This window comes from Papio anubis, chromosome 2 (genome assembly GCF_008728515.1).
Source record: "Papio anubis isolate 15944 chromosome 2, Panubis1.0, whole genome shotgun sequence".
Taxonomy (NCBI): Eukaryota; Metazoa; Chordata; class Mammalia; order Primates; family Cercopithecidae; genus Papio; species Papio anubis.
Genome location: NC_044977.1, coordinates 163,380,480 through 163,406,209, shown reverse-complemented (window position 1 = coordinate 163,406,209; position 25,730 = coordinate 163,380,480). Strand labels below are relative to the sequence as shown.

At 36.9% G+C, this 25,730-nt stretch overlaps 1 protein-coding gene across 15 annotated transcripts in view; it reads left to right on the top strand.

The window, feature by feature from the left end:
* The window catches only part of TBC1D5 (TBC1 domain family member 5), a 571,565-nt gene that overhangs the window by 463,129 nt on the left and 82,706 nt on the right, over window positions 1-25,730 (top strand). For 14 of the 15 annotated variants that reach the window (XM_021933864.2, XM_017954351.3, XM_017954368.3 and 11 more), the window contains 2 exons: window positions 13,187-13,449; window positions 17,875-17,940. In XM_021933864.2, the coding sequence (XP_021789556.1) occupies window positions 13,187-13,449; window positions 17,875-17,940 (329 nt within the window). The remainder of the gene's footprint in view (window positions 1-13,186; window positions 13,450-17,874; window positions 17,941-25,730) is intronic. The other variant, XM_017954374.3, reaches the window with a different exon arrangement.

The following is a 25,730-nucleotide window of genomic DNA, read 5'->3' as shown; positions in this document are numbered from 1 at the left end:
GCAGGTATTAGCCCCCTGCTTTCCATGTGTGTGCCTATCCCTTGTCTAACCTCTACTTCCTAAGCGCTTCTGGTTGGGGGCCGGGTTTCCCATGAGTATATATATTCCCTCTAGATCATCATTACTTCTCCTCTTGCATGACAGCCCCAATGCACCAACTTTTTAATAGCCTCCAAACAGCAAAGAAAATAGTAGCAAGGCCAATTATGGCTAAAGAGTCAAGCCTGGTGAAAGCATCGTAGGCCTTAAATAGCTAAACAGGAACTTTATCAATGGTTCCACAGCTACAGTGGTTTCTTTTACCACAGATAAAAGAGTGGACCATGATGAACAAATCACCAGGGAATAATATGGGTTATAAGGGTTGCATATAGAAATGGAAGAACTCTTTGGTAAGATTATCAAGCTTGTTTCCATTCATACTCCCTCACTGGTAAGTAAGGGAATCCAGGGATTTTTACCAGTGCTTGCTTATTAATTATTAACTTGCTAATAGGAAAGGTGCTAATAAGAAAGGTGAGACTTTTTGTTGCTTCAATTTTCATGTATTTGACTAATTGTGGATTTGAACTGCCTTGTAAATGTTTATTTGTGCTGTTTGCAATTCTTGGATTTAGTGCCAACAAGACAAACATTGGGTTTATATTTTAATGCAAGAAACAATCAAAATATACCACAATAATTTTTAAAGCTAAAAATAACATCAGGAAGTGAGAATTTCTATAAAAAACACAAAACCAATAACAAAGCAAGGAGACAGAGTAAAGGAGTTCATTGTTTTAAATAAAGTAGTCAAAGTGAGTGTCTCTGAAAAGATACTGTTTGAACAGAGACTGAATAGTGAATGTGCCACATGGATTCTTGGGGAAGAACATTTCCCGTTATAGGGAAATGCAAGTACAAAGCTTCTGAAGTGGAAAAATGATTCTGTGCTTGAGGAATAGTTAGCAGGCCGGTATGGCTAGAGCCCAGTGAACAACAGGCGAGGGTGGTAGCAAATGACATTGGTAGTAAATGACGTTGGAGAGATAGTAGGAGGCTAGATCATGTAGGGCTTGCCTTACAGGCCATTGAAAAGGCTTATGGTTTTATCCTAAGATTTTTGGGAATTCACCGAAGGGCTCTGAATGGTGGAATGATATGATCTGACTTAAATTAATCTGACTGCTGTGTGGAAAATAGTCTATAAGGAGGAGAGGAAACAGAGACTAGTTAGGAGGTGAGCAGCAAGATTAGCAATGATAAGGTAACATGGTATTGGCAGCGCAGAGAGAGAAAAGTGATTTGTTTCAGCATATATTTTGACTAGCATTTGCTGATGGACTCGATATGTAATGTAAGAGAAAAACAGGAGTCAAGGGCAATTCTAACTGAATTGCACTGGGTAACTGGGTATTATTACAAGCACACTTCATTTTATTGCATTTTTTACATATTGAAGGTTTGTACCAACCCTGTACTGAGCAAGTCCATCAGCACTGTTTTTTCAATAGCATGTGCTCACTTTGTCATATTTTGGTAATTCGAGCACTATTTCATACATGTTCACTATTATACCTGTTATGATGATCTGTAATTAGTGACCTTTGATGTTAATCTTGTCATCGTTTTGGGGCACCGTGAACTGTACTCACATAAGACAACAAATTTAATCAACAAATATGTGTGTGTTCTGACTGCTCCACCAACTGGCTCTTTCCTCATCTTTCTCCCTTTCCTTGGGCCTCCCTATTCCTTCAGACTTGGTAATATTGAAATTAGGCTGTATTAGGCCATTTTTGTGTTGCTATAAATACCTGAGGCTGGGTAATTTATAAAGAAAAGATATTTAATTGGCTCACAGTTCTTCAGGCTGTACAAGCCTGGTGCCAGCATCTGCTGGGCTTCTAGGGAGGACTCAGGGAGTTTTACTCTTGATCGAAGGGGGAGCAGGCAGGCATGTCCAGCAAGAGAAGAAGGGGCAGGTCCTACACATTTTTGAACAACCAGATCTCGTGTGAACTCAGAACAAGAGCTCACTTATCACCAAGGGGATGGCACCAAGCCATTCATAAGGGATACACCCCCATGATCCAGATACCTCTCACTAGGCCCCACTGTCAACACTGGAGGCCACATTTCAACATGAGATTTGGAGGGAAAACACATTTAAACCAATTAATAACCCTATAATAGCTTCTAAGTGTTCAAGTGAAAGGAAGAGTTACACATCTCTCACTTTATATCAAAAATTGGAAATGTTGAAGCTTAGTTAGGAAGGCATGTCAGAAGCTGAAATGGGTCAAAAGCTAGGTCTCTTGTACCAAACAACCAAATCATGAAAGCAAAGGAAAAGTTTTTGAAGGAAATTAAAAGTGCTACTCCAGTGGACACATGAATGATAAGAAAATAAACAGCCTTGTTGCTGATATGAAGGAAGTTTGAGTGGTCTGGATAGACAATCAGACAAGTCACAACATTCCCTTATGCCAAAGCCTAATCTAGAGCAAGGCCCTAACTCTTCAATTCTGTAAAGGCAGAGAGGGGTGAGGAAGCTGCAGAAGAAAAGTTGGAAGCTAGCAGAGATTGATTAAGAAGATTTAAGGAAAGAAGTTGTCTCCATAACATTAAAGTGCAAGGTGAAGCAGCAGGTACTGATACGGGAACTGCAGCAGGTTATCCAGAAGATGTAGCTATGATAATTGATAAAGGGGGCTGGCTACACTGAACACCAGATTTTCAGTGTAGATGAAACAGCCTTCTGCTGGAAGATGCTACAAAGGACTTCCATAGCCAGAGAGGAGGATCAGTGCCTGGCTTCAAAATTTCAAAGGGCAAGCTGTCTCTCTATGTCACTGTTGAGACCTACCGTTCAGAAAAAAATATTCCTTTCAAAGTACTACTTCTCACTCACAATGCACCTGGTCACCCAAGAGCTTGCACCCAAGCATTAATCAAGGAGATTAATGTTATTTTCATGCCTGCTGATACAGTATCTGTTCTGCAGCTCACAGATCAAGGAGTAATTTTGACTCACAAGCCTTATTATTTAAGAAATACATTTAATAAGGCTATAGCTGCCATAGATAGTGATTCCTCTGATGGTTCTGGGCAAAGTAAATTGAAAACCATCTGGAAAGGATTTACCATTCTGGATGCCATCAGGAACATTCATGATTCATGGGAGGATGTCAAAATATCAACATTAACAAGCGTTTAAAGTTGATTTTAGAAGAAGTTGATTTCAACCCTCATCTTGGAGGGATTCAAGACATCAGGCTGGGCGTGGTGGCTCACGCCTGTAATCCCAGCACTTGGGGAGGCGGAGGCGAGCGGATCACCTGAAGTCAGGAGTTCGAGACCAGCGTGGCCAACGGGCGTGGTAGAGATGGGTGAAACCCCATCTGTACCAAAAATACAAAAATTAGGTGGGTGTGGTGGCGGGCGCCTGTAGTCCCAGCTGCTCGCAAGGCTGAGGCGAGAGAATCGCTTGAACCCGGGAGGCGGAGGTTGCAGTGAGCAGAGATTGAACCACCACACTCCAGCCTGGGCGACAGAGTGAGACTTTGTCAAAAAAAAAAAAAAAAAAAAAAAGACATCAGTGGAGGAAGTAACAGCATAGGGTGAAAATAGCAAAGGAACTAGAATTAGAAGTGGAGCGTAAAGTTGTGGCCAAATTGCTGCAGTCTCATGATAAAACTGTGATGGATGAGGAGAGTTCTTACAGATGAATAAAGTGGTTTCTTAAGACGGAGTCTACTCCTGGTAAATATGCTATGAACATTGTTGAAATGACAGCAAAGCATTTAAAATATTACATAAGCTTGGTTGATAAACCAGCAGTAGGGTTTGAAAGGATTGACTCCAATTTTAAAGAAGTTCTACTGTGGGCAAAATGCTATCAAATAGCATCACATGCTATTGAGAAACCTTTCTTTAAAGGAAGAGTCAATCAGTGTAGCCAACTTCATTGCTGTCTTATTTTAAGAAATTGCCACAGCCACCCCAGCATTCAAGAACTATCACCCTGACTATTTACAAGCCATCAACATTGAGACAAGACCCTCCACCAGCAAAAAGCTTAAGACTCACTAAAGGCTCAGCTGATCATTGGCATCTTTTGGCAACAAAGTATTTTTTAATTAGGATGTTTACTTTTTTTTTTTTAAGATATAATGCTATTGCACACTGAATAGACTGCTGTATAATGTAAACAGCACTTTTATATTTACTGGGAAACCAAAAAATTTGTGTAATTCACTATTGTGATATTTGCTTTATTACAGTGGTGTAGAACAGAACTCATAATAACTGAGATATGCCTGTACAAACTTTCAGTTGTCCTCTGCCAGTGGAGTGCTTAATTCTCCCAGCAAGATGTATGAAAACACATGCAAAGTGTTGCCAAGTAGGGCTGCTCACCTAAGCCTTGGTGTCCCTCAGGATTTTTTATTGGGAGTCAGTCATGTAGGCATGGAGAGGTCAGACTGATACAGTGTGACCCAGGACCCAGATGAACAAAAACAGGTGTTTACCATAAATTCCATTGTTAGGGTAAACAATTTGGTGTGATCCAAGGCCCAGATATACAAAGACGCTCTTATCAGGCAGGATATTCCAAAGGCTTATAGGTTATCTCCCAGGAATCAGTCAAGGGCCTGTCCTTTGAAAGTTACAGGCTTTGGGTAGCACAGGTATGCTGAGTTAACCCTTCACGGTACAGTCAAAGATATTCTCTTGTTTTCATCTAAAAGTTGTATGGTTCTACCATTTGAATTTAAATTTATGATCCACCTCAAATTAATTTTTGTGTGTAGAATGAGATAAAGGTTGAGGTTCATCTTTTTAAAGATAGATATCCAACTGTTTAGCATCATTTGTTAAAAAGTCTTTCCTTTCTCCACTGAATTAAATAGGATCCTTGGTTGAAAATCAACTGGCCATATATGTGTGATCCATTTCTGCACTCTGTTTTTTCTCTAGTAACATACTGGCTTAATTATATAACTTAATAGCAAGTCTTGATTTTAAGTAGGCTGAGTCCTCCAACTTTGTTCTTTTTTATTATTTTCGCTATCCTAGTTCCTTTGCATTTTCATATAAATTTTACAATCAACTTTCCAATTTCTATAAAAATTGTCGGGATTTTGATTGGAGTTACATTTAATATGTATAACAATTTAGAAAGAACTGATACTTAAACATTATTGAATTATCTAATCCATGAACACGGGCCATCTCATCCTTTAGTTAGGTTGCCTTTAACTTCTCAGCAGTGTTTTATAGTTTTTTTTAATTAAGAAAAAATGTATTCCTCTGTTTTTCTACATCTAATCTGTTCCTTTCTATGCCTGCATTTTAAAATGTAACTGTTTCATTTTGCAGACTCAAATGTTTCTTTATATTTTATTGGTTTCTGTACCCCTACCTTCAAACCATAACAGTTAATTTTTAGTATATGTTTACTGCAGCTGCATTCTTTTAAATTATGAAGACATATAGTGATTCTCAAAGTGGGAAAAAAGAGGTGAAGAGGGCAAAAACTTCCCAGCGTGTGAACATTTCAGGATTATATTCTCTTCCCTTCTCATGTATTTCTGGCCTAGGCCAGAAAATTCCTAATGCTCTAGAGATTCTGCTAGTGTGAACCATGGTTATTTATGGGAATGATTTCGTATCCCTCAGGTACAGGTAAGAAAATAAATTAGTTCAAAACTACCACTCTCAAAATAGAAATCGCAGAATCTCTTCCCACTACATTAAATGTTTTTATGGTAGAAAAAAGTATAGGTAGAACAATTTGAAAAAATGATAGAAAGAAACATGTTTCCCTTCAGATTAAGCTCTTAAGGAGTAAGTACTGACAAGCTAACCTTCATCATTTAGTTTTAATAAAGATCTTTAAGAATCTAGAGTTCCTTGAGATGAGGAGTGAGTTTACTTTCCAAAATAACAAACCTTACAGTATGACAAGCAAATTAAAATTAGATATAGAAGTCTTTCATTGAAGTAAATTTGAAACATTCAACTTTAAAGTTAAAGAATTAAGAACTTTAGAAACATTCCTATTACAGAATTCAAAACCTTCAGCTTATAGATTTTTTGAGACCAGGTCTTGCTCTGTTGCCCAGACTGGAGTGCACTGGTGTGATCACAGCTCACTACAGCCTCGACCTCCCAGGCTTAAGCAGTCCTCCCACCTTAGCCCCTCAAGTAGCTGGGACTACAGGTGCACACCACCATGGCTGGCTTTCCGCCTCCCCCCCCCCCCCCCCCCCCCCCCCCTGCCCGTAGAGACAGAGTCTCACTATATCGCCCAGGCTGGTCTTGAACTTCTGGGCTTAAGCAGTTATCCTTCCTTGGCCTTCCAAAGTACTAGGATTACAGGTGTGAGCCACCACACCTGGCCTCTAACTTACAGGATTTTTAAATAGAAGTATATCTTGATTATTACCTTAGATGTTAGAATCATCTTGAAAGTATTATGTTGCAACTCTGATGCATGTTTTAAGTTTCCAAATAGATTGATATCTATAAGCATGGAATAAATACATATAAACCATAATCCACTCAGCAGATCAATAATGACAGAGTTAGGAGTATACAGGGGTGCAAAGAGAATATTGTTTCTTTCTCCAAACCAGAGATACATAGATATATGTTTAGTGGCATCAACTTACTTTTTCCAAGTATCCCACTACATTAAATGTTTTTATGGTAGAAAAAAGTATAGGTAGAACAATTTGAGAAAATGATAGAAAGAAAATGAGACTATGAAAGAAAGAAGGGAAGAGAATAGAAAAGAAAGTTCTTGGAAGGAAGATAAAGAGGAGGAAAGAAGGGCAGAAGGAATGGAATGGAAACTGAAGGTGAATCTAAGGACACAGGGCACATAGGCATTTTCATTTGGAGATGGGGTTTGACTGACATTTCTCAAGGTCCTATACTAGTGTACAAGCCTGTTATTTGGTCCTTTTATCTGAGTGATGTGATAAATGTGACAATAGATGCCATTTGGCACTGCAGATCATAAACTCTTAGAGTTGGAAAGGGGCTTTCCTTTAATACTCTCTCTCAGGCATGCCAGAACTAGGACTAAGCCTGGGCTGTGTATCTAAAGATTATTTTTCTGGGAGGCCGAGGCAGGCAGATCATGAGATCAGGAGATCGGGACCATCCTGGCTAACACGGTGAAACCCCGTTTCTACTAAAAAAATACAAAAAAATTAGCCTGACGTGGTGGTGGGCACCTGTAGTCCCATCTACTCGGGAGGCTGAGGCAGGAGAATGGCTGAACCCAGGAGGCGGAACTTGCGGTGAGCCGAGACGGCGCCACTGCACTCCAGCCTGGGCGACAGAGCGAGACTGTCTCAAAAAAAAAAAAAAAAAAAAAAAAAAAAAAAAAAAAAAAATTTTCAATCTCTACTTCTACAGTTCTAGGATTAGAGCCCTTACTTTTGTAAATGAAGCCCGTTTTATCACTAGATAAGAGTTCCTGTGTCATAGCTTTTGTAACTCACTTTTTTAACTTTTGTAACTCATCTCATTTCTAAGCCACACCAAAAATGGGCTGCTTTCCCTCATGGCATCCCTCACTGTATTGTATGTAAGACTTACTCCTCAGGTTTTGCAGTCATTCCTCTTCCAGCATAGTTTTCAGCTTCTCTACTGTTCCACTGCATTTATAAACACAACTCAGTTCTTTCAGAAATTAATTCATTACCAAAGCTGATTGCCAAAGTTATACAGTATCTTCTGCAGTGTGATGACTCATCTAGTATTAATGCAGTCCAAGGATCATAGTTTTCTTCAGTATCATCACTGTGAACTCATATTAGTCTTGTCAGCCAAACCAAACCCAATCAAAACATTAATGTTTGGGAGTTTTGAATTTTTACAAATTTAAACTCATGTTATCCATGCCTTCTTGTTCTGTATGTAATGTGCAATTATAAAAAGTTCTAAAATAGTTGCATGAGCTTTTATTTATCTTTGTTAAATTTTATGTTTAATCTTTCATGCTAACCTGTTGAGATTATTTTAAATTGCAAATTTTTTAGTCTTTTTTTCTTTTTGCTCTTACTACTGTTTTTAATTTATACACAATAATTGTACACATTTTGGAGGTAGAGTGTGCTATATCATACATGGATACAATATGTGATGATCAAATCAGAATAATTAGCATATCTGTCACCTCAAACATTTATCATTTACTTTATGTTGAAAACATTTAAAAATTTGATTCTTTTATTTGATATATTGGGTGTCTCTTTAGCCTTTGGTCTGAAATTCCATAAGCACATATTTTCATTCTTCTATTCACAAAGTTGTAGAATTTTCAATCTAAAAAGTACCTAAAATATCATAAAATTCAGCTCCCTTATTTTAGGATGAGGAAACTTGGGTCCAGATGGGATAAAATAACTCTCTCATGGTTACACAACTCATTAACAGAAAATTATGACTGTCCTAAAAGATGGATTGGTAGCAAGTCTGTGAACCAAGACTGAGACACATATAATCACCAGTAATACTTGGTGGGTGCTAGAATATTGAACAATATGCTTGGGGTACAATTGTCCCACTATATCTGAACATGCATTATTCTCCATTATTTCCACAGGTACTGACATATCTTAACAAAATCTAACAGACCTTTCACACTGTCAGATGAAGAAGTAAAGTTGCCTTGGAATGACTTTTTAGTGAACCATACTGTCTACTTGTAATAAAAGATATTCATTTCTAAGTAATTAGTAAAATTATTTATATACATCAGTTTATTTTCTAGTTTGTCCTTTCCATAGTCCTTTTGAAAAATCAAAACATTTTCCCACTTCCATTCCTCCAATATTTCTGTTTTATTCAATAAATCAAAATAAGTAATATATTTAAACGCAAACAAACTCAGCCATCTGAAATTTTTAATTGTACCTAAATAACAAATGAGCCAACAAGGCTATTTAGAAAATGAGAGAAAACTTTCATGCTATTGTTAAAACCAAGCGTATATGTAGCTTTAAATGCTTTTATTGGAAGACAGGGAGAATAAAGGATGAATAATTGAATGAATGAACAGAAGTATTCAACCTTGGAAAACACAAGGAAAAGAAATAACAAAAATATATATAAATTAGAATATAGAGAAAAATAATTTGAAATAAATTGAAGTGATTCTTTCACAAAAGTATAGCTAAGCATCTAACAAGATTTTATTGCAGAAAAAGTGAAATAAACAAATATTAGATATTATCAAATCTAAAAAATAAATATAGAGGAAGAAAGGAGATAAACTAGAATGTTGTAAATACTTAGATCCAGGAGGGAAAAGGTTGTGGAGAATTTTTATAGAGGTGATAATGTGATAATGGTTTTTTAAAAGCTTCAGAAAGTTTATAGAAATGTAATAAAAACAGGCCATGACTGGCAACTACGAAGGCATTGGAGGCCCTAGAAACTCTTTCAGTAGAGTGCGGGTCAGAAAGCCAGGCTGCAAGACATCAAGTAGGCAATAAACATCTGGGAAGAGATAGCTAAAATCACCTGTTTTCATTCACAGTGTAGCCTGGGATTTCTTCACCTGCTTGTGAGGAACCAAAAATAGAAATTAATACAAAGCTTACTTTTAAAATATGTTATATTTGATTATTTTAAAGTTGAAATATCAGATACTGTGTTGGTCTTAAGAACATTTTATGAGGTAATTTGTAGTTTTGTTTTTTTTAACATTTATATCCTAGTATACTTGCAACTTTTTCCTATAGATGCCCATGCAGTATGATGGCATGAATTAACACAACACAGAAATTGAGATCAGTTGACTGTGTTCTCTGCTAACTTTGTATAGTAATGCTTCTCACTAGAAGAGAAACCAGTGTTTAAAAACTGAAGATAAGCTCAACAATGAATTCAGGTCAGAATAGGGTGCTGGTACAGGTATTTCGAGGAGATTCTTGGATCTTCAGAAAGTTCACCTATTGGTACTGACTGAACTTGTTAAATGAGATTGTGCCAAAAGTAAGTTCCTGGCAGAATTTTAAAATAATCTCTCCTAAACAGTACTATTTTTAATAACAGTAGATAGACAATAGTAATGAAAGACTTCAATTACACAAAATTGGTTACTCATTAGATTTGATATTCAATGTCTTGTTAACTCCAAATTCCTCTTGCTGTTTATTATTCAACACTATTAACACATGGCACTCCATCTTTAATCTAATCTAATCCCCGCTGTCCATCAGATCTTTGACAACTCCATTAATTTTCATTAATTTAGCACACATGACTTGGTCATACACATCACAGCCATTAATAATTGTTGGAAGTTGTTTAATATTTCACATGAAGAATTCTGCTGCTCATATTTCAGTTCTAAATTAGATAACTTTGGTATAAAAACTGTTATGCCTAGAAAAACAGACAAGCTCTGGACAGATTGCTTTCTCTGTATGACTTACAATTGCTTATATCCGGAAGACACATAATCACCTTCAATTGTTGTTTTGAAAAAAAAAAAAAACATTCTTCTAGAAGCTGTGGGTACTGAATGAGGGAGAACATGGTTAAAAACAAAACAAAACAAAATGTTCAAAAAAAGAAAACAGTGCTCATCCCCTTTTAAGAGCTATTCACATGAAAAATTGCTCTGCATAAACTTGATCTATATGTTTTTCATGGTTATTAGTAGTAATGAAGATGCATTAACCATATTCTCTTGATAATGCTCTAGCACTTTCTTAGTACTTTTATCAACATATAAATTTTACAACTGGCAATATGGGAATTCTGACTAGTACATTTTTGTGTATAAAAAAGGGTAACAACATTATAACTTCTTCATATCTGGGAATTATGAATCCTGACTTGCAAACAAGCAAAACTAAAATGCAGCAGAACTTCAGTACCATGATAGCTTTTCTTTATACTGTCACTCACAGGAAATGGGAATGTATGCAGGCTGCTGAGTGGAATATAATGCCAGAGGTGAATGCCTAGTTAATCCAGAATTTATGAGTTTTTTTCATTTCATTCATTCTTTTTTCTCAATAAACATACATTGAGTGCCTTCTCTGTTGCCAACCTATAGTAAATGTAAATTAAGAATGCTCTACTTCAGTAGGAAGCATCTAAAAAATGAAAGTAAGTGATGCATAATCACTTTATATCCTTATCTCCATTAGGAAACATTATTTTAAATAATTTTTGGAAGGACATTTAAATAGCTCAATTCCTTAAAGATGAAACTTGATGCCAAAGGAACCATTTGAAATTTTTTTCACACTTCATTGAGTTATAATGAATAGATCTTTCTTTTATAAAGCTGAATTTCATATTTTAAATTTGATTTGTCCTACCTCCAAAAGCAATGTAAGTCTCTAATACCTAGCCCATAACATTAGCTAGTAACATTAGAGAAAACTTTATGGAAGGAAGAAGTCTAGTGTTCTTTCCTTTTTATTATAGAACTATGGATCTGTTCTGTTTTATAGCAACATCTAGTAGTGCAAGGATATAGCTGTCATATTAAAAGTAGAATTGCCATGTAAGTGCTGACAGCTAGATCTGGGAGAAAGAAATTATAATAAAAATCAAGTTAATTAAAATCAAATAAGCAGATCTCTTAAAGTTGATTTTCAATTTTCCATTTTTATGAAAAAAGCAAAATGTGAGCTATTTCATTTATATTAATGATTTGGGCACATTAAAAACACAAACTTCAATATTGTCATGGAGCTGGACTCCCCTTTACAACTAAAATCATCTATAATCATAACTGGTCTTCAAGATAATAGCCCTGAGATACTGCAGGATTCTGAGTCATTTGGGAATTGTTCATCTAACAAATGTTAACTTGGTGCCCTCTATTTGCCGGGCACAGTTATAATACAGGTGCTGGCCACGAGACAAAATTTGAGAGAGAGAGTAGTGGTTAAGGGAGTTGATAGCTGCTGAGAGCTAGAGTCAAATAAGAATAGACCTTTGGATCTGCGATGTGAAGTCATTGGTGACTTGAGGAATGGCTTTAGGGCAGTGGCACAGCTGGAGCTTAGTGGACCAAAGACTGAGGAAGCAGAAGCTTCTTTAATATACCTTGAAAAAATATGTTATAAGTAAAGAAAGAAATGGGATGGTAACTTGAAGGGAACAAGGGTTCAGTAGAGAATTTAGCATACGTATACATATACTCACCACGGTTGTATGCTAATGGAAATGATACAGTAAAGGAGAAAATGATGATGCAGGAGAGGAGGATGCAGGAATAACACTCTCTGAAGGTCAGAGGAGATGGGATTCAAAGCACAAATGGAGAGTCTGATCTTCCACTGTGGCAGGTGAAAAGATGGACTATGGGTAGATGCTGCTACCATTTAACAAATATTATTGATAAAGTACCTATGATGTACCAGACAATGGCAATATAATAGTTAACAAAAGAGACAAAAATTCTTGCCCTCATGAAACTTGTATTTGAATGGGGATTGGAAGAGGTGAACAAATGATAACCAAATAAATACATGAAATACATAGTATGTCAGATGATGAAAAGTACTATCGAGGAAAATAAACCAGGTAAGTGGAGAAGGAGGATATGGAGCGCTGGGGCAGAGAATAAGGATAGATTGCAATTGCAGAGAACTGGGCACTTGACATAACTTTTAGGAATTTACTTCATGACTGTCAGACACATTTATTTTCAAAATCATATTAAATTTGGCCTAGTACCCATGTGCCAGGGCTGGTGAGAAACCTACTCTTAGCTTCGTTTCATAGATGCCCCCTTCTGTGAGGACCTCAGGACTTGCCTAGCCTCTCCTTTATAGTCCAATCACAAGTTTTAAGCATATATTTATTTATGTGATTATTTGATTAATATATTCTTCTGTACTAGACTAGAAGTTCCAGGAAGGGAACAGTGTCTATTTTGGGCAATTATATTCTCATAACCCAGCAGTGTTGGCTCTATTTGTTGAATGAATGAATGAAAAGTAAATAAGATTGTTTTCCATAAGCTGTGTTTTTAAGAATCTCATTATTTTATTATTCTGTAGTAACTTTAAATTTTCACTTCTCACTTTATATAGCTGGTCTAGTAAATGACCTTTTTCAAAATAGACAAGGTGTGCTTTTATACCAATTAATTATGTGAAATAGAATCATCCTCTAAGTGTAAATAATGCCTCTCCATTTCTTTTTTTAACAGGACCAATGCCAAAGGTGCTCCCCTGAATATAAATAAGGTGTCTAATAGCCTGATTAATTTTGGAAGAAAGTTGATTTCCCCAGCAATGGCTCCAGGCAGTGCAGGTGGCCCTGTACCTGGAGGCAACAGCAGTAGCTCCTCCTCCGTTGTGATTCCTACCAGGACCTCAGCAGAGGCCCCAAGGCATCACTTGCAACAGCAACAGCAACAGCAGCAGCAGAGGCTGATGAAATCAGAAAGCATGCCTGTACAATTGAACAAAGGTAGGAAAAATTACTAGTAAATCCAAAGAAAACATTCACTATGTAGCCTGGGATTTCTTCACCTGCCTGTGAAGAACCAACCTCCTAGAATAGAAATTAATGCAAAACTTACTTTTTTAATATGTTATATTTGATTCTTTTAAAGTTAGAATGTTAGAGTTAGTCTTAAGAATATTTTATGAGGTAATTTTTTTTTTAACATTTATATCCTAGTATACTTGCAACTTTGTCCTGTAGGTGCCCATGTAGTATGATGGCATGAATTAACACAGAAATTGAGACCAGTTGACTGTGTTCTCTGCTAACTTTGCATAGTAATGCTTCTCGCTAGAAGAGAATCCAAAATGAGAAGTTCCAGTACCATGGGGCTTCACTAGTTACAGCATTCATTGGTGTGTTGCAGTTGTTTTGAGGAAGTGGGCCACTAGGCTTGTAGTCTCTCACCCAGCTGCTTCACTTCTAAGGAATACAAACTGGAATCTTAAGCAGTGGGGAGAGAGAAACTAAACAAAACTTCAAGCAGCCAAAATAAGTGTATGAGTCCATAAACTAAAAGTTAGAACCACAGAACGTTAGAGCAGAGGAAACCTGGGAGATCATCCAATCCTTATCTCCCACTGGATGAGCGAGGGCACTGCTGTTGGTAGCACATTTTCTGCTGGGACTCAGGTAAGCTCATTTCTGTTTCAGGGCCTTTCCGGAGCTTCACCTCCCTCATGTTTTGTATTCATAAGAGAGCACTTCAGGTTCTTACTCTGATCCTTTGCACTCTTATTTTTCACCTATTTTTGAAGAGTCATAACGTATTAGGTCCCCCTTTTCATAAGAAATTGGAAACAGCTACATTTATTCTTAGTAGTAGGACTCTGCTAACTGTACTCTAGAAGCAAGAAGTTGTAACTTGATGGCAAAAAATACTTAAAAAGCAATCCTAAGACCTCACAAGCAGTCTAGGGCCACTTAGTGTCAGAGCAAACATCCTGACTCAAGTATCATTCATGTCTTAAAGGGATCCCTCTGTTATATCAGTGCTCAATAATTAGTGTTGACAATAACATGAGTAATATTGTCAGTAAGATTTTAAAACTATGTTCCATATACTCTGTTTAAGGAGATTACATTCAAAGTTAGTTTCTAATTTTACATAATGCCATTTAAATTGGTAAACTTATGTTAAATGGACTTTCTTCCCCAATGATATAAATGTTGAGTATTATTCAATGAGTGTGCAGACTCATGCACACACACATGCATGTCTGTATTCCTCTATTGGTTACATCATGTTATCCTTCTATTCAGTTTTTATTTGCCTATGTAAAATACTAGATTTTGTATAATTAGTATTTAAATTTTTATGAGAATTTTCAATTTACGATGCATAAGAATATCTCGGGCGTGGTGGTTCACGCAAGTAATCCCAGCACTTTGGGAGGCCGAAGTAGATCACAAGGTCAAGAGATAGAAACCATCCTGCCCAACATGGTGAAACTCCATGTCTACTAAAAATACAAAAATTAGCTGGGCATGGTGGCGCACACCTGTAGTCCCAGCTACTCAGGAGGCTGAGGCAGGAGAACCGTTTGAACCTGAGAGGCGGAGGTTGCAGTGAGCTGAGATCGCGCTGCTGCACTCCAGCCTGGCAACAGAGCCAGACTGCGTTTCAAAAAAAACGAGTATCTCATTGAAAATTACATTCTTTTCTTTTTAACGTAGAGCTGTCACACATGATTTTTTTTAAAAAAGACACCAAATCATTAGCATGTTGTAAATGTATTTTAATGCCAGGAGATATGCCCATTTCCAGAATGGAAATGAATGTTATTTTACATATTTCTTAATTGTACTGTTTTATTGTTCTAAACAAATACGATTTCAATATTGCTTTGATAACAAGCCATAGTCAGTTGTAATTCTAACTGATGGCAGGCAAATGAGTCAGAGAATCTCTTAATGTTGTAGCTTAAATTTTCTAAGGAACTAAGCCAAATGACTAGAAATATAAAGTTGTGTCTCCAAGGAAATGTCAAGTATTAATATCACAGTAAGTGAGAAAGGAAGTGCATGGAGATGGAACAATTGATGAAAACCAAGTCCCCAGTTATAAGGAGACAACAGAGCACTTAAGCAAAGTATTTGGAACATGATTATCACTAGGGCATTTTAACTGATCCCTGTGCTGAAAGGAAGTAGCCTTGTTTGGCAGCCCTTCTATATTTGTACTTGTGGTTTGTTCTTCTCATGTCAGTCTACCAAAAACAAAAACTTGTTTACCTTCAGATTAACTACAAATGTTCCTGCTAATGCCTCTTCCTGCACAAAGGTTTGGATAAAACAAAAGGCAAAGAGAACAGTTTATAGAAGTAGAAGATAGTGTAGTTTGCTGCTCTTCTCTATTCGTCCATTGATGAGCTCTAAGCAACACCCTGAAGCTCCCTGACCCTGTTGTTTCCTCACCCTGAAATAAGAGATCTGGGCTAATCCCTGGAGAGCCTCCCACCTCTAAAAATCTATGGTTGTTTTGGTAGAGCATGTATTGATTGACTCTACAATGAAGAATACTTCTCCAACATTGGTTCTTTATGCTGGTACTTCCCACATGTATCCTGCTGTGCTGTCACACTGACAAAGCTGCAAGCATATCACCTGGTCCCATAGATCAGTGAACACAATATTTAGCCTCTCAGGAGGCTTGTGTTGCGAAGTGATTTCTATCTCAGAACAGAGTCATCTACTTAATGCCTTTGAGGAAAGATAATGTAATAGTCTTTTTAGTGTACTCTGCTGGAAAATTTGAAAGTTATGTTGAAAAATGGTTGTTTATAAAGATGAAACTTTATGGTTTTCATAATCAGTTAACTTTCAATTACTTGTGCTTATATGCTTATATAGGGGGACAGTTGTGTTTGTAATCCAAACTCACATGTGTTGCTTGAAGTACGTTGTGTAGTTTGTCTATGTGTTGGGGTAGGATAGTGAAGGAGCAGCCCAGATGTTCCCTATAATTTTTTTGGTGATATTTAATGTTAAAATGAGTGGTCAGTCTCTAAATATACATTAATAAGTGATCTAGAAGCAGCAGAGTAAAACAGGTAGCAGGCACAGAATTGAAAATCTCCTTCAAATATACAGAAAGTAGGCACACCATTTATCAGTGAATTTAGAGTTCACATACTATGAAAATCTGGGGCCCATTTCCACTAAAAGCTATTTATCGCTTGTTTGTGGTATGTTCCTATTTATAGATTTTATTTCAATTATAGGAGACTAAATGTGTGTACTGTTAATTGATGATGATGGTATAATTACAACCTAGCAGTTTCCAGATTAGCTGGCCATACTGTAAGTCATAGTGGTCAGAACACTGAGGATATGTCATTTAACTCAAAAGTTGATTTTTTTTTTACTACTGTATATATTATATAAAAGCTCAAGGGGAAACAAGTCCATTAATCATAAATGATCATACATAGAAAATATGATGCTTTTTTAAAATGCTTTTTTCTTTAGCTTGTCTGAAAATAGCATAGGCCTTCAGATGGTGATATATCCAGAGAATGATTCTGTTAACAGTGACTATGCTTAGTGTTGAACTTTGTCATCCAGGAAGGAAATCAAAGAACCAAAAAGTCTTCCTTCCAAATGTTAGTGCACCTCAGGTTCTTCATGAGATTTCCTGTTATGCTCCTTTTCCTTTCTTATGTTCTTAAAATGCACTTGTTTTTTTTTTTTTTTTTTTTTTTTCCTGTTTCCTTTGTCTATATTTTAAATTGCTTTTTGAATTTGAACATGTCATTATTTTAAGCACTTACTATAAGTCCAATTTGTAAATGAAATCTTGCCTATAATAAGTATATCAAGTTAAGGGTATGCAGTTCACAGATTTATTTTTACATGTTGACATTTATAAGTACATGTGGTAACTTAAGAAATCTTTTCATTACTTAATATGAAATTAGAACTTATTTAGGTCTTTATCTTGTCACTGAAGAAGTTGGTTTCAAGTTTAGTTAAAAATAAATTTTGTCTGATATAGGAGGAAATCAATTTCAAAAGAATGCCTATTTTTAAACAAATGACATATAACAATTTTGGATGAAAGAGAAAATATAAAATCACACTAATATTTGTAGCATCATGAAATATGCTCAGCAAAATCTTTTGACTGCTGAAGTTTCCTATACTCTAGTTGAAACTTGTTTGTGGTTTTTTTTTAAGAAAAACAAACACAAAACATTCCTAGGAAACATGCTTTCAAAAATTATTTTCTTTAAAAATACTTTATATTAATTTTTCTAAGCTTGTGCATTATTTTGGTTTGTACTGTATTTTTAGTAATTTGATTAAAGTATTAGAACATTCAGTAGAAAAGTGAAGTTGATTATTTCCTTTTTATGAAATCTAATTTTTTTTTCTTATGAAATCCAGGCGATGTAGTTACAGGAAGCGATGCTCAGGTTTCTGTTCCTGTCCAGACTCTAACTGACCTCCAAGGTACAGTTACCATAACAACATAGTGTTTCTTTTTCTTTGCCTACAGTATTATCATTGCCTACTCCAAAACTCCATTTTTCTTTTTGCCTACCCTCCATTCATACTGTTTTTAATTCACTACCATTGTTCAGCCACTGAGTGGCACTATTGTTTAGAACAAAAGTTCCCTCTCATGTCATACCTTGGTGATGCCGAATATGGCTGTGATGTGGGTTTTCTATTAGGTGTGCACAAGCCTCTTTGCAAAATAAGATTCACCCTATATTTTGTGGTTATTATAACATACTATACTTTGTGTGCCAGCTCACACTGAGGTGTTCTTTTTGTTATACTGGTGATCTGTGACAATATTTGACCAATTAGTTCTGAAATTAGAACACCTTATGTGCTATAATTAGCCAGAAATACTTATATTTTACCTGAAATAATTACAACCTGATTTTGAAATGCTTTTAAGTATTGCCTTTGAATTATGAATTCTATTAACACAAAGTACAGTTTAGCAAATCTTCATATATGGTAACTGGCAATGGTTTTTAAAAAAGAATGTTCAAATATCATATCCATTTGTTCAAAATATAGAAAAAAATGTAGTTTTTAAATATAAAAAGTGATCATCTACCTCCTATGCAACTTTAAAGTATATAAATATTTAAAGTGGCTGCATTAATCTTTTATTATGCAGTCTTTTAGATGAAATATGCCGTAGAGAGGATTTCCGTGTTAAATGGAAGCCTGGAGTAACTTTAAGAATCTTCTATTCAAATTCAGACTAAAATGATAGCAGTATTAATTAAAATCCGTATCATGTTTTTCTTAATTTAAAATATCCATATAGTCATGCTAGTAGTATTAAAATACTGTTTTAATAATGATATGTCCTCATATTATCCATTTTTGGAGGGGAGAACAGAAAAGAATGGGTTGTGATTAAGAGATTGATGTATTGGATTAACTTAAAAAACAAAAACCCACCATGTTGTGGCAATAGAGAAGTAAGCTTTCACTTCTATATATAATTCTGTGTCTCACAGGCGTAGTTTCTGGAGGTATTCTGGTAATTGAACCAGATGAACTTCAAGGGCTTTTCTAACTCAGGGATTCCATGAAGAGCTGTTCATTCTTGCTGTCTGTTGAATGATCTACATAATAAAGGAGTATGATAGCATGGACAAGAGGAAAGGCAGATAATGTCTACATGATTTCTCTTTAGCTTTGCACTTAGATGAATATAAATGTGATCGTCTGATATGGAGAGAATTTACAAGACTTAAATTTACTTTCTAAAATTAAATTCTGAGCCCCACAGGCAACTTTTTAACATGTGTTTTGTTGTCCCAATGTTAATTGCTACAGAGTAGATCTTTGGCTTCTCTGCAAGACATGGGATATGAAGCCCAACTTATACCTGTGGGAAGAAAAGCTGAGGGTTGGCTTGCTTATTTTTACTTCTGCTTCTATGCTATTGATAAATCCAGTTTTTTTCCTACAAACCAGAGCCACAGCACTAATGTAACTGTTTAACTAGAACTTCAAAGAGGGAGGTTATATTGTTTTGTTCATATACCTTGTGTTATATAAGTAGTTATCTCATTCATTTATTCAACAAGTATTTATGGAGTGCCTGCTGCTGTGTCAAACTCTGTTTTCATTGGTCCCTTGGCTTTCCCTACAGCTTTACCTGGTCATTTGGGCATTACCTTTGCTTTAGATGACCCAGTTAAGACTACAGAGTCGGGAACCAGCTCTTTTACTAGATACCCTATTCAGAATCGCCTCTGCCTCCCATACCATAGCAGAGATTGTATCAGTCTGATAAGGAAAGTTCCAGCAACTTTAATAGATGTGAATCACAAATAAATAGTTTTTAGTCTGTGGTAATGATTTTGACAATGATAGACAATGAGAGTACACCTACCTAATTTGGGGAAGTCACTTTTCGTCTTCCTCGATGTATTCCCTGAAAAGCACCAAGAAGCAAAGGGAAGTAGAAGTAAACCAAAATAGTGGTAGCAGCAAAAAAATATTCTATCTATGCTTAATATAATCAGTGTCAAGGAATTAAACTAGTTAGACTTTCCCAAGTGTCTTTTTTCAAAGCAGTGAAGTAAATTTCAAGAAATAAAGTAAATATCAATACTTTTGATGATTCCTTGATTATAGGTAGTCTTTTTAATGAAATTTTATGTTTGTATCTTTGACTTTTAACACAGCAGTTACATGGGCTTTTTATTTTTAAGAAAAAGTCTGAATATAAAATGAGATTCTATAATTTAGATCAATAAGTAATTTTTAAAGAATTATTCAAAAATTTCATTTTATATCTTGCAGTGTAGGTTGCAATCACACACCCAAAAAAAAGCCACAGCAAACTTTGTTTATCAAAGACTTAACTCAGTGAGGTTCTTCAAAATTAGTTTTAGAAATTGCATACTTACCCCAGAAACCTTTGTCAAGAGATATTTACAAATTTATACACACACATACACGACACATGTTATTTTTAAAGAGAATCTCGAATTTGTAACAACAGAAGTACAGTCAGCCCTCTGTATCCATGGGTTTCACATCTCTGGATTCAGCCAACTACAGGTCAAAAATATTCAGAAAAAAAATGAGTCTCCACTGAACATGTCCAGACATTTTTCTTATAATTCCCTAGACAATATGGTATAACCACCATTTACATAGCATTTACATTGTATTAGGTATTATAAATAATTCAGAGATGACTTAAAGTATAAGGGAGGATATGCGTACATTATATGAAAATAGTACTGCCATTTTATATAAGAGACTATGGCATCCTTGGATTTTGGTATCCACAGCAGTCCTGAAACCAATCTCCCATGGATACTGAGGGATGACTAGATTTAGGTATTAACATGTAATGTACCTTTAGGAAAGAAATACAGATTTTTAAAATAATTTCCATAGGCATCTTTAAAAATATATTTGTATGTATACATTTGTGTTATGGATGTAAATATGCACATACATACACACAGATATCTATAACATCAAATTGTCTTAAATATAAAAAGGTTAAAAAAGAAAGTTCCTGTCCAGGTAACCACTGTTGATATTCTTAAGGTAAAACTAAAATATATGATATTAGATGATTCCAATTAATTAAAGGTACCACATGAAAAATGGGGTGGGGGGAATCTCCATTTTCTCCTCCCACCTTTCTGCCAGCCCATTTCCCCAAGGGTAACCATTGTTAAGTTTCTTATGATTTCTACCAGGAGAAAAAAATACATATTAAATTGAGGCATAATGTGGGAGTCACATTAATGTGGTAAGAGCTCACTTGTTTGGAGGTGACTTTCTCTCTGGCCCATCAAGAAGAAAGCACTGACAAAAATGTCCCAGTGTAAATGAAAAGCAGCAAGTTGGTAGAACAAGGAGAAGGGGTATCAAGTCAACCGGGGTAGAACAGAGTAAGGACAAGAAAAAGAAACAGCTTCCACTCACAAGAGTGAGGGAAGAGACCAAAAAGCCAAAAAATGGTCCTTATAGATGGCACTATATTGATTGGCTGCTGTGGTTATTGTTGAGACGTGATAGACCTGAAGCATAACAAGTATTTCCATTATGTTCAGTATAATTACTTTAAGGCAGAGAAATAGATGTAAAATGAATTTTGGGAAGTGTCGGTTAGCTAGAAAATGCATTTTTGTGGAACATCTATTCCAGAAGACATTGAATAAATGAGTTGTTTTTGGACTGAAAACAAGATCAGAATTTGCCCTTTACTTTCAAAAGGCCTCATTCCATTTTGCTTTAATCTAATTTTAGGTCACATTTACATCATCCCACATGGCACAACCCTTATGAGAGGGGGAGGGTGGTACAGTTTTGTCTAGCATGGGCTCTGGAGTCAAGCCTGAGTTTGAATTCAGGCTCCATCGCTGCCTTGCTGGATGACCTGGGGAAGTTACTTAACCTCTTACTTGTAAAGAGAGAATAAGAGCAGCTGCTTCAAGGTTTGTTGCTGGACATCATCACAGCACCTGTTGCATAGTGAGGGCTCTAGGGTGCTACCTGCTCAGGTAGTGGTAATGATAGCACCATTATGTGCTTTCCTCAAATACCTCTCTGACTCTCAGAATCAAATAATTAAGGAGCTCATTCCACACATCTATCTTTTCTTAATTATTATTTCTGATGTTCTAAAGACACATGTTTGCATGCAGGTACCCAATCCAACAGTGTTTGACTTTTGTGGTCAGGCTAGAGAATGTCTATTCCAGGGGCTTCAAGTACAACCTGTGTCTGTTCACTCTTGTGACAGCAAGATGCATGTCTTTAATTAGTAGACATTAGCCTTTTTGCTGTCTATCACTCAGGTCTGCAAGGAAACAAACTGTTACTATATAGGGACCAGATGCCTCATTGTCTTGGTCACTATATAGAGTCAAGGTTATCCCCTTTCTGTGGCCACAGAACAGGGGTTTTCAGGCTTTTCCCTTTCTGCTCATCTAGGCTATACCTTCCCAGCAAGGCCCCCCGTAGACGACCTAGCCTCCTGAACATTTTGCCTTTGGGTGTCCAGTGTCCACCTTCCTCAGCTGACCTCAGGTGTACTGGGGTTCTACCTGTCTGTTTAGTAACATACCCACCCCCTTTTCTTATTTTGCATCAAATTTAGTAAGAGAAAATCCATGAAAATATTATTCATGGGACATAGTAAGAGCTCAATAAGCATTATTTTTCCTTCCTCTTTCCTTCTCTCCCAGCCATTTTGCAGTCAGGAATCTCCACTGATGCCTATGAAGCTCATTCAGTCATTTTAGGCTCTCGACAAGTTACCTCCATTGACATACAGCACACAGGGCACACTACTTTTATTGAGTGTTTCAGAGAGAGAAAGAGAATGAATGGAGGAAATAAGATAGCTATACACAGCTATGTCTCATCCATAACTTTGTGCAACTAACAAAAAAAAAGATAACTTCTTCTGTGCAGATAGATGTAGCTCTCACCAGGGCACATGACTTAATAAGCAGACTGTGGCCTGGATTTCAGTTGCTCTGCCAGGCAGTCTTATGTGACACATATATGACGGCTGTGTACCTAGTGCCAGTTAGTTGAAATCTGTGGGAAATCATTGAGAAGTGCAGCCAGTGTCCTACCAGGAGAGGTTTCAACAGGAGAATAATCCTATCAAGAGAGAACCTGTGACTCCACAATCCAGAGTATTGCATATTAATCTATATGCTCTAGATTTGGAAACCATCTCTATGCCTTCCGCTAGACATGGTTTATATCTACGGAGAGCATATGCTAGAGACCACACTAAACCCTTTACATTATCATTTAGGACACACAGCCACTGGTAGATGAGAACTGTGGCCAGTGGAGGGTCAGTGACTTGTTCAAGGCCGTACAACTAGATAGCAACCGAGTTCAGACTCAATCCTAGCTGTGTTGACCCACCAGATATTGGCTTGGGGAATTCTACCCTGTAAACATCTCTCAAATCTACCACCACAGCCTCAGTTTAAGCCCATAATCTCTTGCCTGAACCAATGCAACAGATGGTTCACTCAACCAAGCCCTTATAATCCTCACTCAATTTTCTGGCCTAAAATCTGTAGTAACTGCCATCAACCACCAATGAAATAAAGGCCAGACCCCTTAACATGAGAATAAGGAGCTCTTGATCTGTCAGACCCTTGATCTGGCCTTATCTTCCCTCTATCCTCCACTCCCCAGGACTGGATGACCAAGAGGGAAACTAAGCTCATGTTTAGTGTACCAGCAACTTGGTTTTTTCTTAAAAAACAAACAAAACAACAACAACTTTAATTTTAGGTTCAGTGGTACATGTGCAGGCTTGTTACACAGGTAAACATGTGACACGGGGGTTTGCTATACAGATTATTTCATCACCCAGGTACTATGCCTAGTACCCTATAGTTATTTTTTTTAATCTTCTCCCTCCTCCCACCCTCCACATTCAAGTAAGCCCCAGTGCCTGTTGTTCTCTTTGTGTCCACGTGTTCTCATGATTAGCTCCCACTTATAAGTGAGAACATGTGGTATTTGGTTTTCTGTTCCTGTGTTAGTTTGCTAAAGATAATGGCCTCCAGCTCCATCTATGTTCCTACAAAGAATGTGATGATGTTTTTTATGGTTGTATAGAATTCCATGGTGTATAATGGGTTACCTTCAACTTTAGAAAAAAATTGATATTTGATCCTCCCCCAGAAAACCTTGAAATAATCATCACATTTTTTAGAAAGCACTCTGTTCTTTTTACTTTGATATTGATAGCATTTTCAGTTACATATTGATGGCAGGGAGCACCAAAGGTTTTAATCAGGCCGTGATTAAGCTAGATGTTCCTAGTACAATTCCTTTGAAAACACTGTGGTCTCCACTAGAAAGGACCCTCCCTGAGCCACCACTACCATTTCCTCTTTGAGTTTTAAGATCTAGTTCACACTCTTAATTGTCTGAGACAAGATTGGACACTCCCCCTTTTGTGCACACACAGTGCTGTTGTTTGTACTTCCGTGTTCGCTTTTGCTGCCTAGGGTTGTAGGTTAGTGTGTATACAAGTCTGTATTCCTTGTATGGCTATTTGGGAGTTTCTTAAGAGCTTCTGTTACATTCATCCTTCCCTCCCCAGTGCTAGACAGAGCTTTCTTTAGGCATTTCATGAGATCCCTCTGCATAGGGCTTGTTCCCTGATGTTTGATCATGAGTGAAGGACTACATACATGCATTAATACATGCACACCCTAGGTGGCTTAAGAATGAGCCTATATTTAATGTATTTAAGAACATCTTACAATGTAAAATAATGTTAAATAAATGTCATGGATCAGAAATCCTGAGAACCAAACTGTAAGACAGATTCATAGTTAAGACATTTATTGGGCAGCATCCTCGAGATCAGTACGTGGGGAGTGAAAGAAGCAACATTGGCAGGGGGAGAGCTAAACTGCTTCGCAGTTGCTGCTGGAACCCTCTGGGGCTGGGGTAGTCCTCTAGAGTTGTCCACCTTGAGGCAAGGGGGCCGGCTTTTATTTGTCAACCAAACCAGTCACTGGATTGGAGTTAATTCCCAGGGAAGGGGCATGATCTTGGGCAAGGAAACTCTCTTCAGCTGCGGGCAGTTTCCAGAGAAGAACTCAGGAGAGCCATCAACAGCCAGCATTTCCAGCAGCTGGGGGACATAAGTGCTTTGGACCTGAAGAGGGAATTGGGCAGGGCCCCACAGCAGCATATTATAGAATGTGCCTCTAAGAATAGGCTTTAAATTTTAGTGCAACAAAAATGTTAAGTACTGTGCCTCTCTTTGTCAAAAACAAACAAACAAAAGTATGTAGAGAGCTTTGGAACCGCTGTGTAGCTTACGGGTTACAAGCTTGCTGAGAATACTGAGCCCTCAGCTCAGGAGCTGTCCAGGGGAAGCCTGGATGAGCCCTCATCCATCTACCCCAGTGTGCCATACAAATGTGATCAGATTCTGTGCATACTAGATATGAAAAAGGCAGAGAAGTCTGATAGTGCATCCTTTTATCTTGAGGCAAGACTACTCCAGGTACCTGGGCTTTTCGTATGTATCTCCAGAGGAAATACAGTTGTCCCTCAGTATCTGTGGGGGATTGGTTCCAGAACCCCTGTGGATACCAAAATCCACATATACTCAAGTCTCTTTTATAAAATGGTCTAGTGTTTTCATATAACCTATGCACATTTTCTTCTATCCTTCATCTCTAGATTACTTATAATAGCGAATACAGTGTAAATGCTATGTTATACTGAGTTTGCTG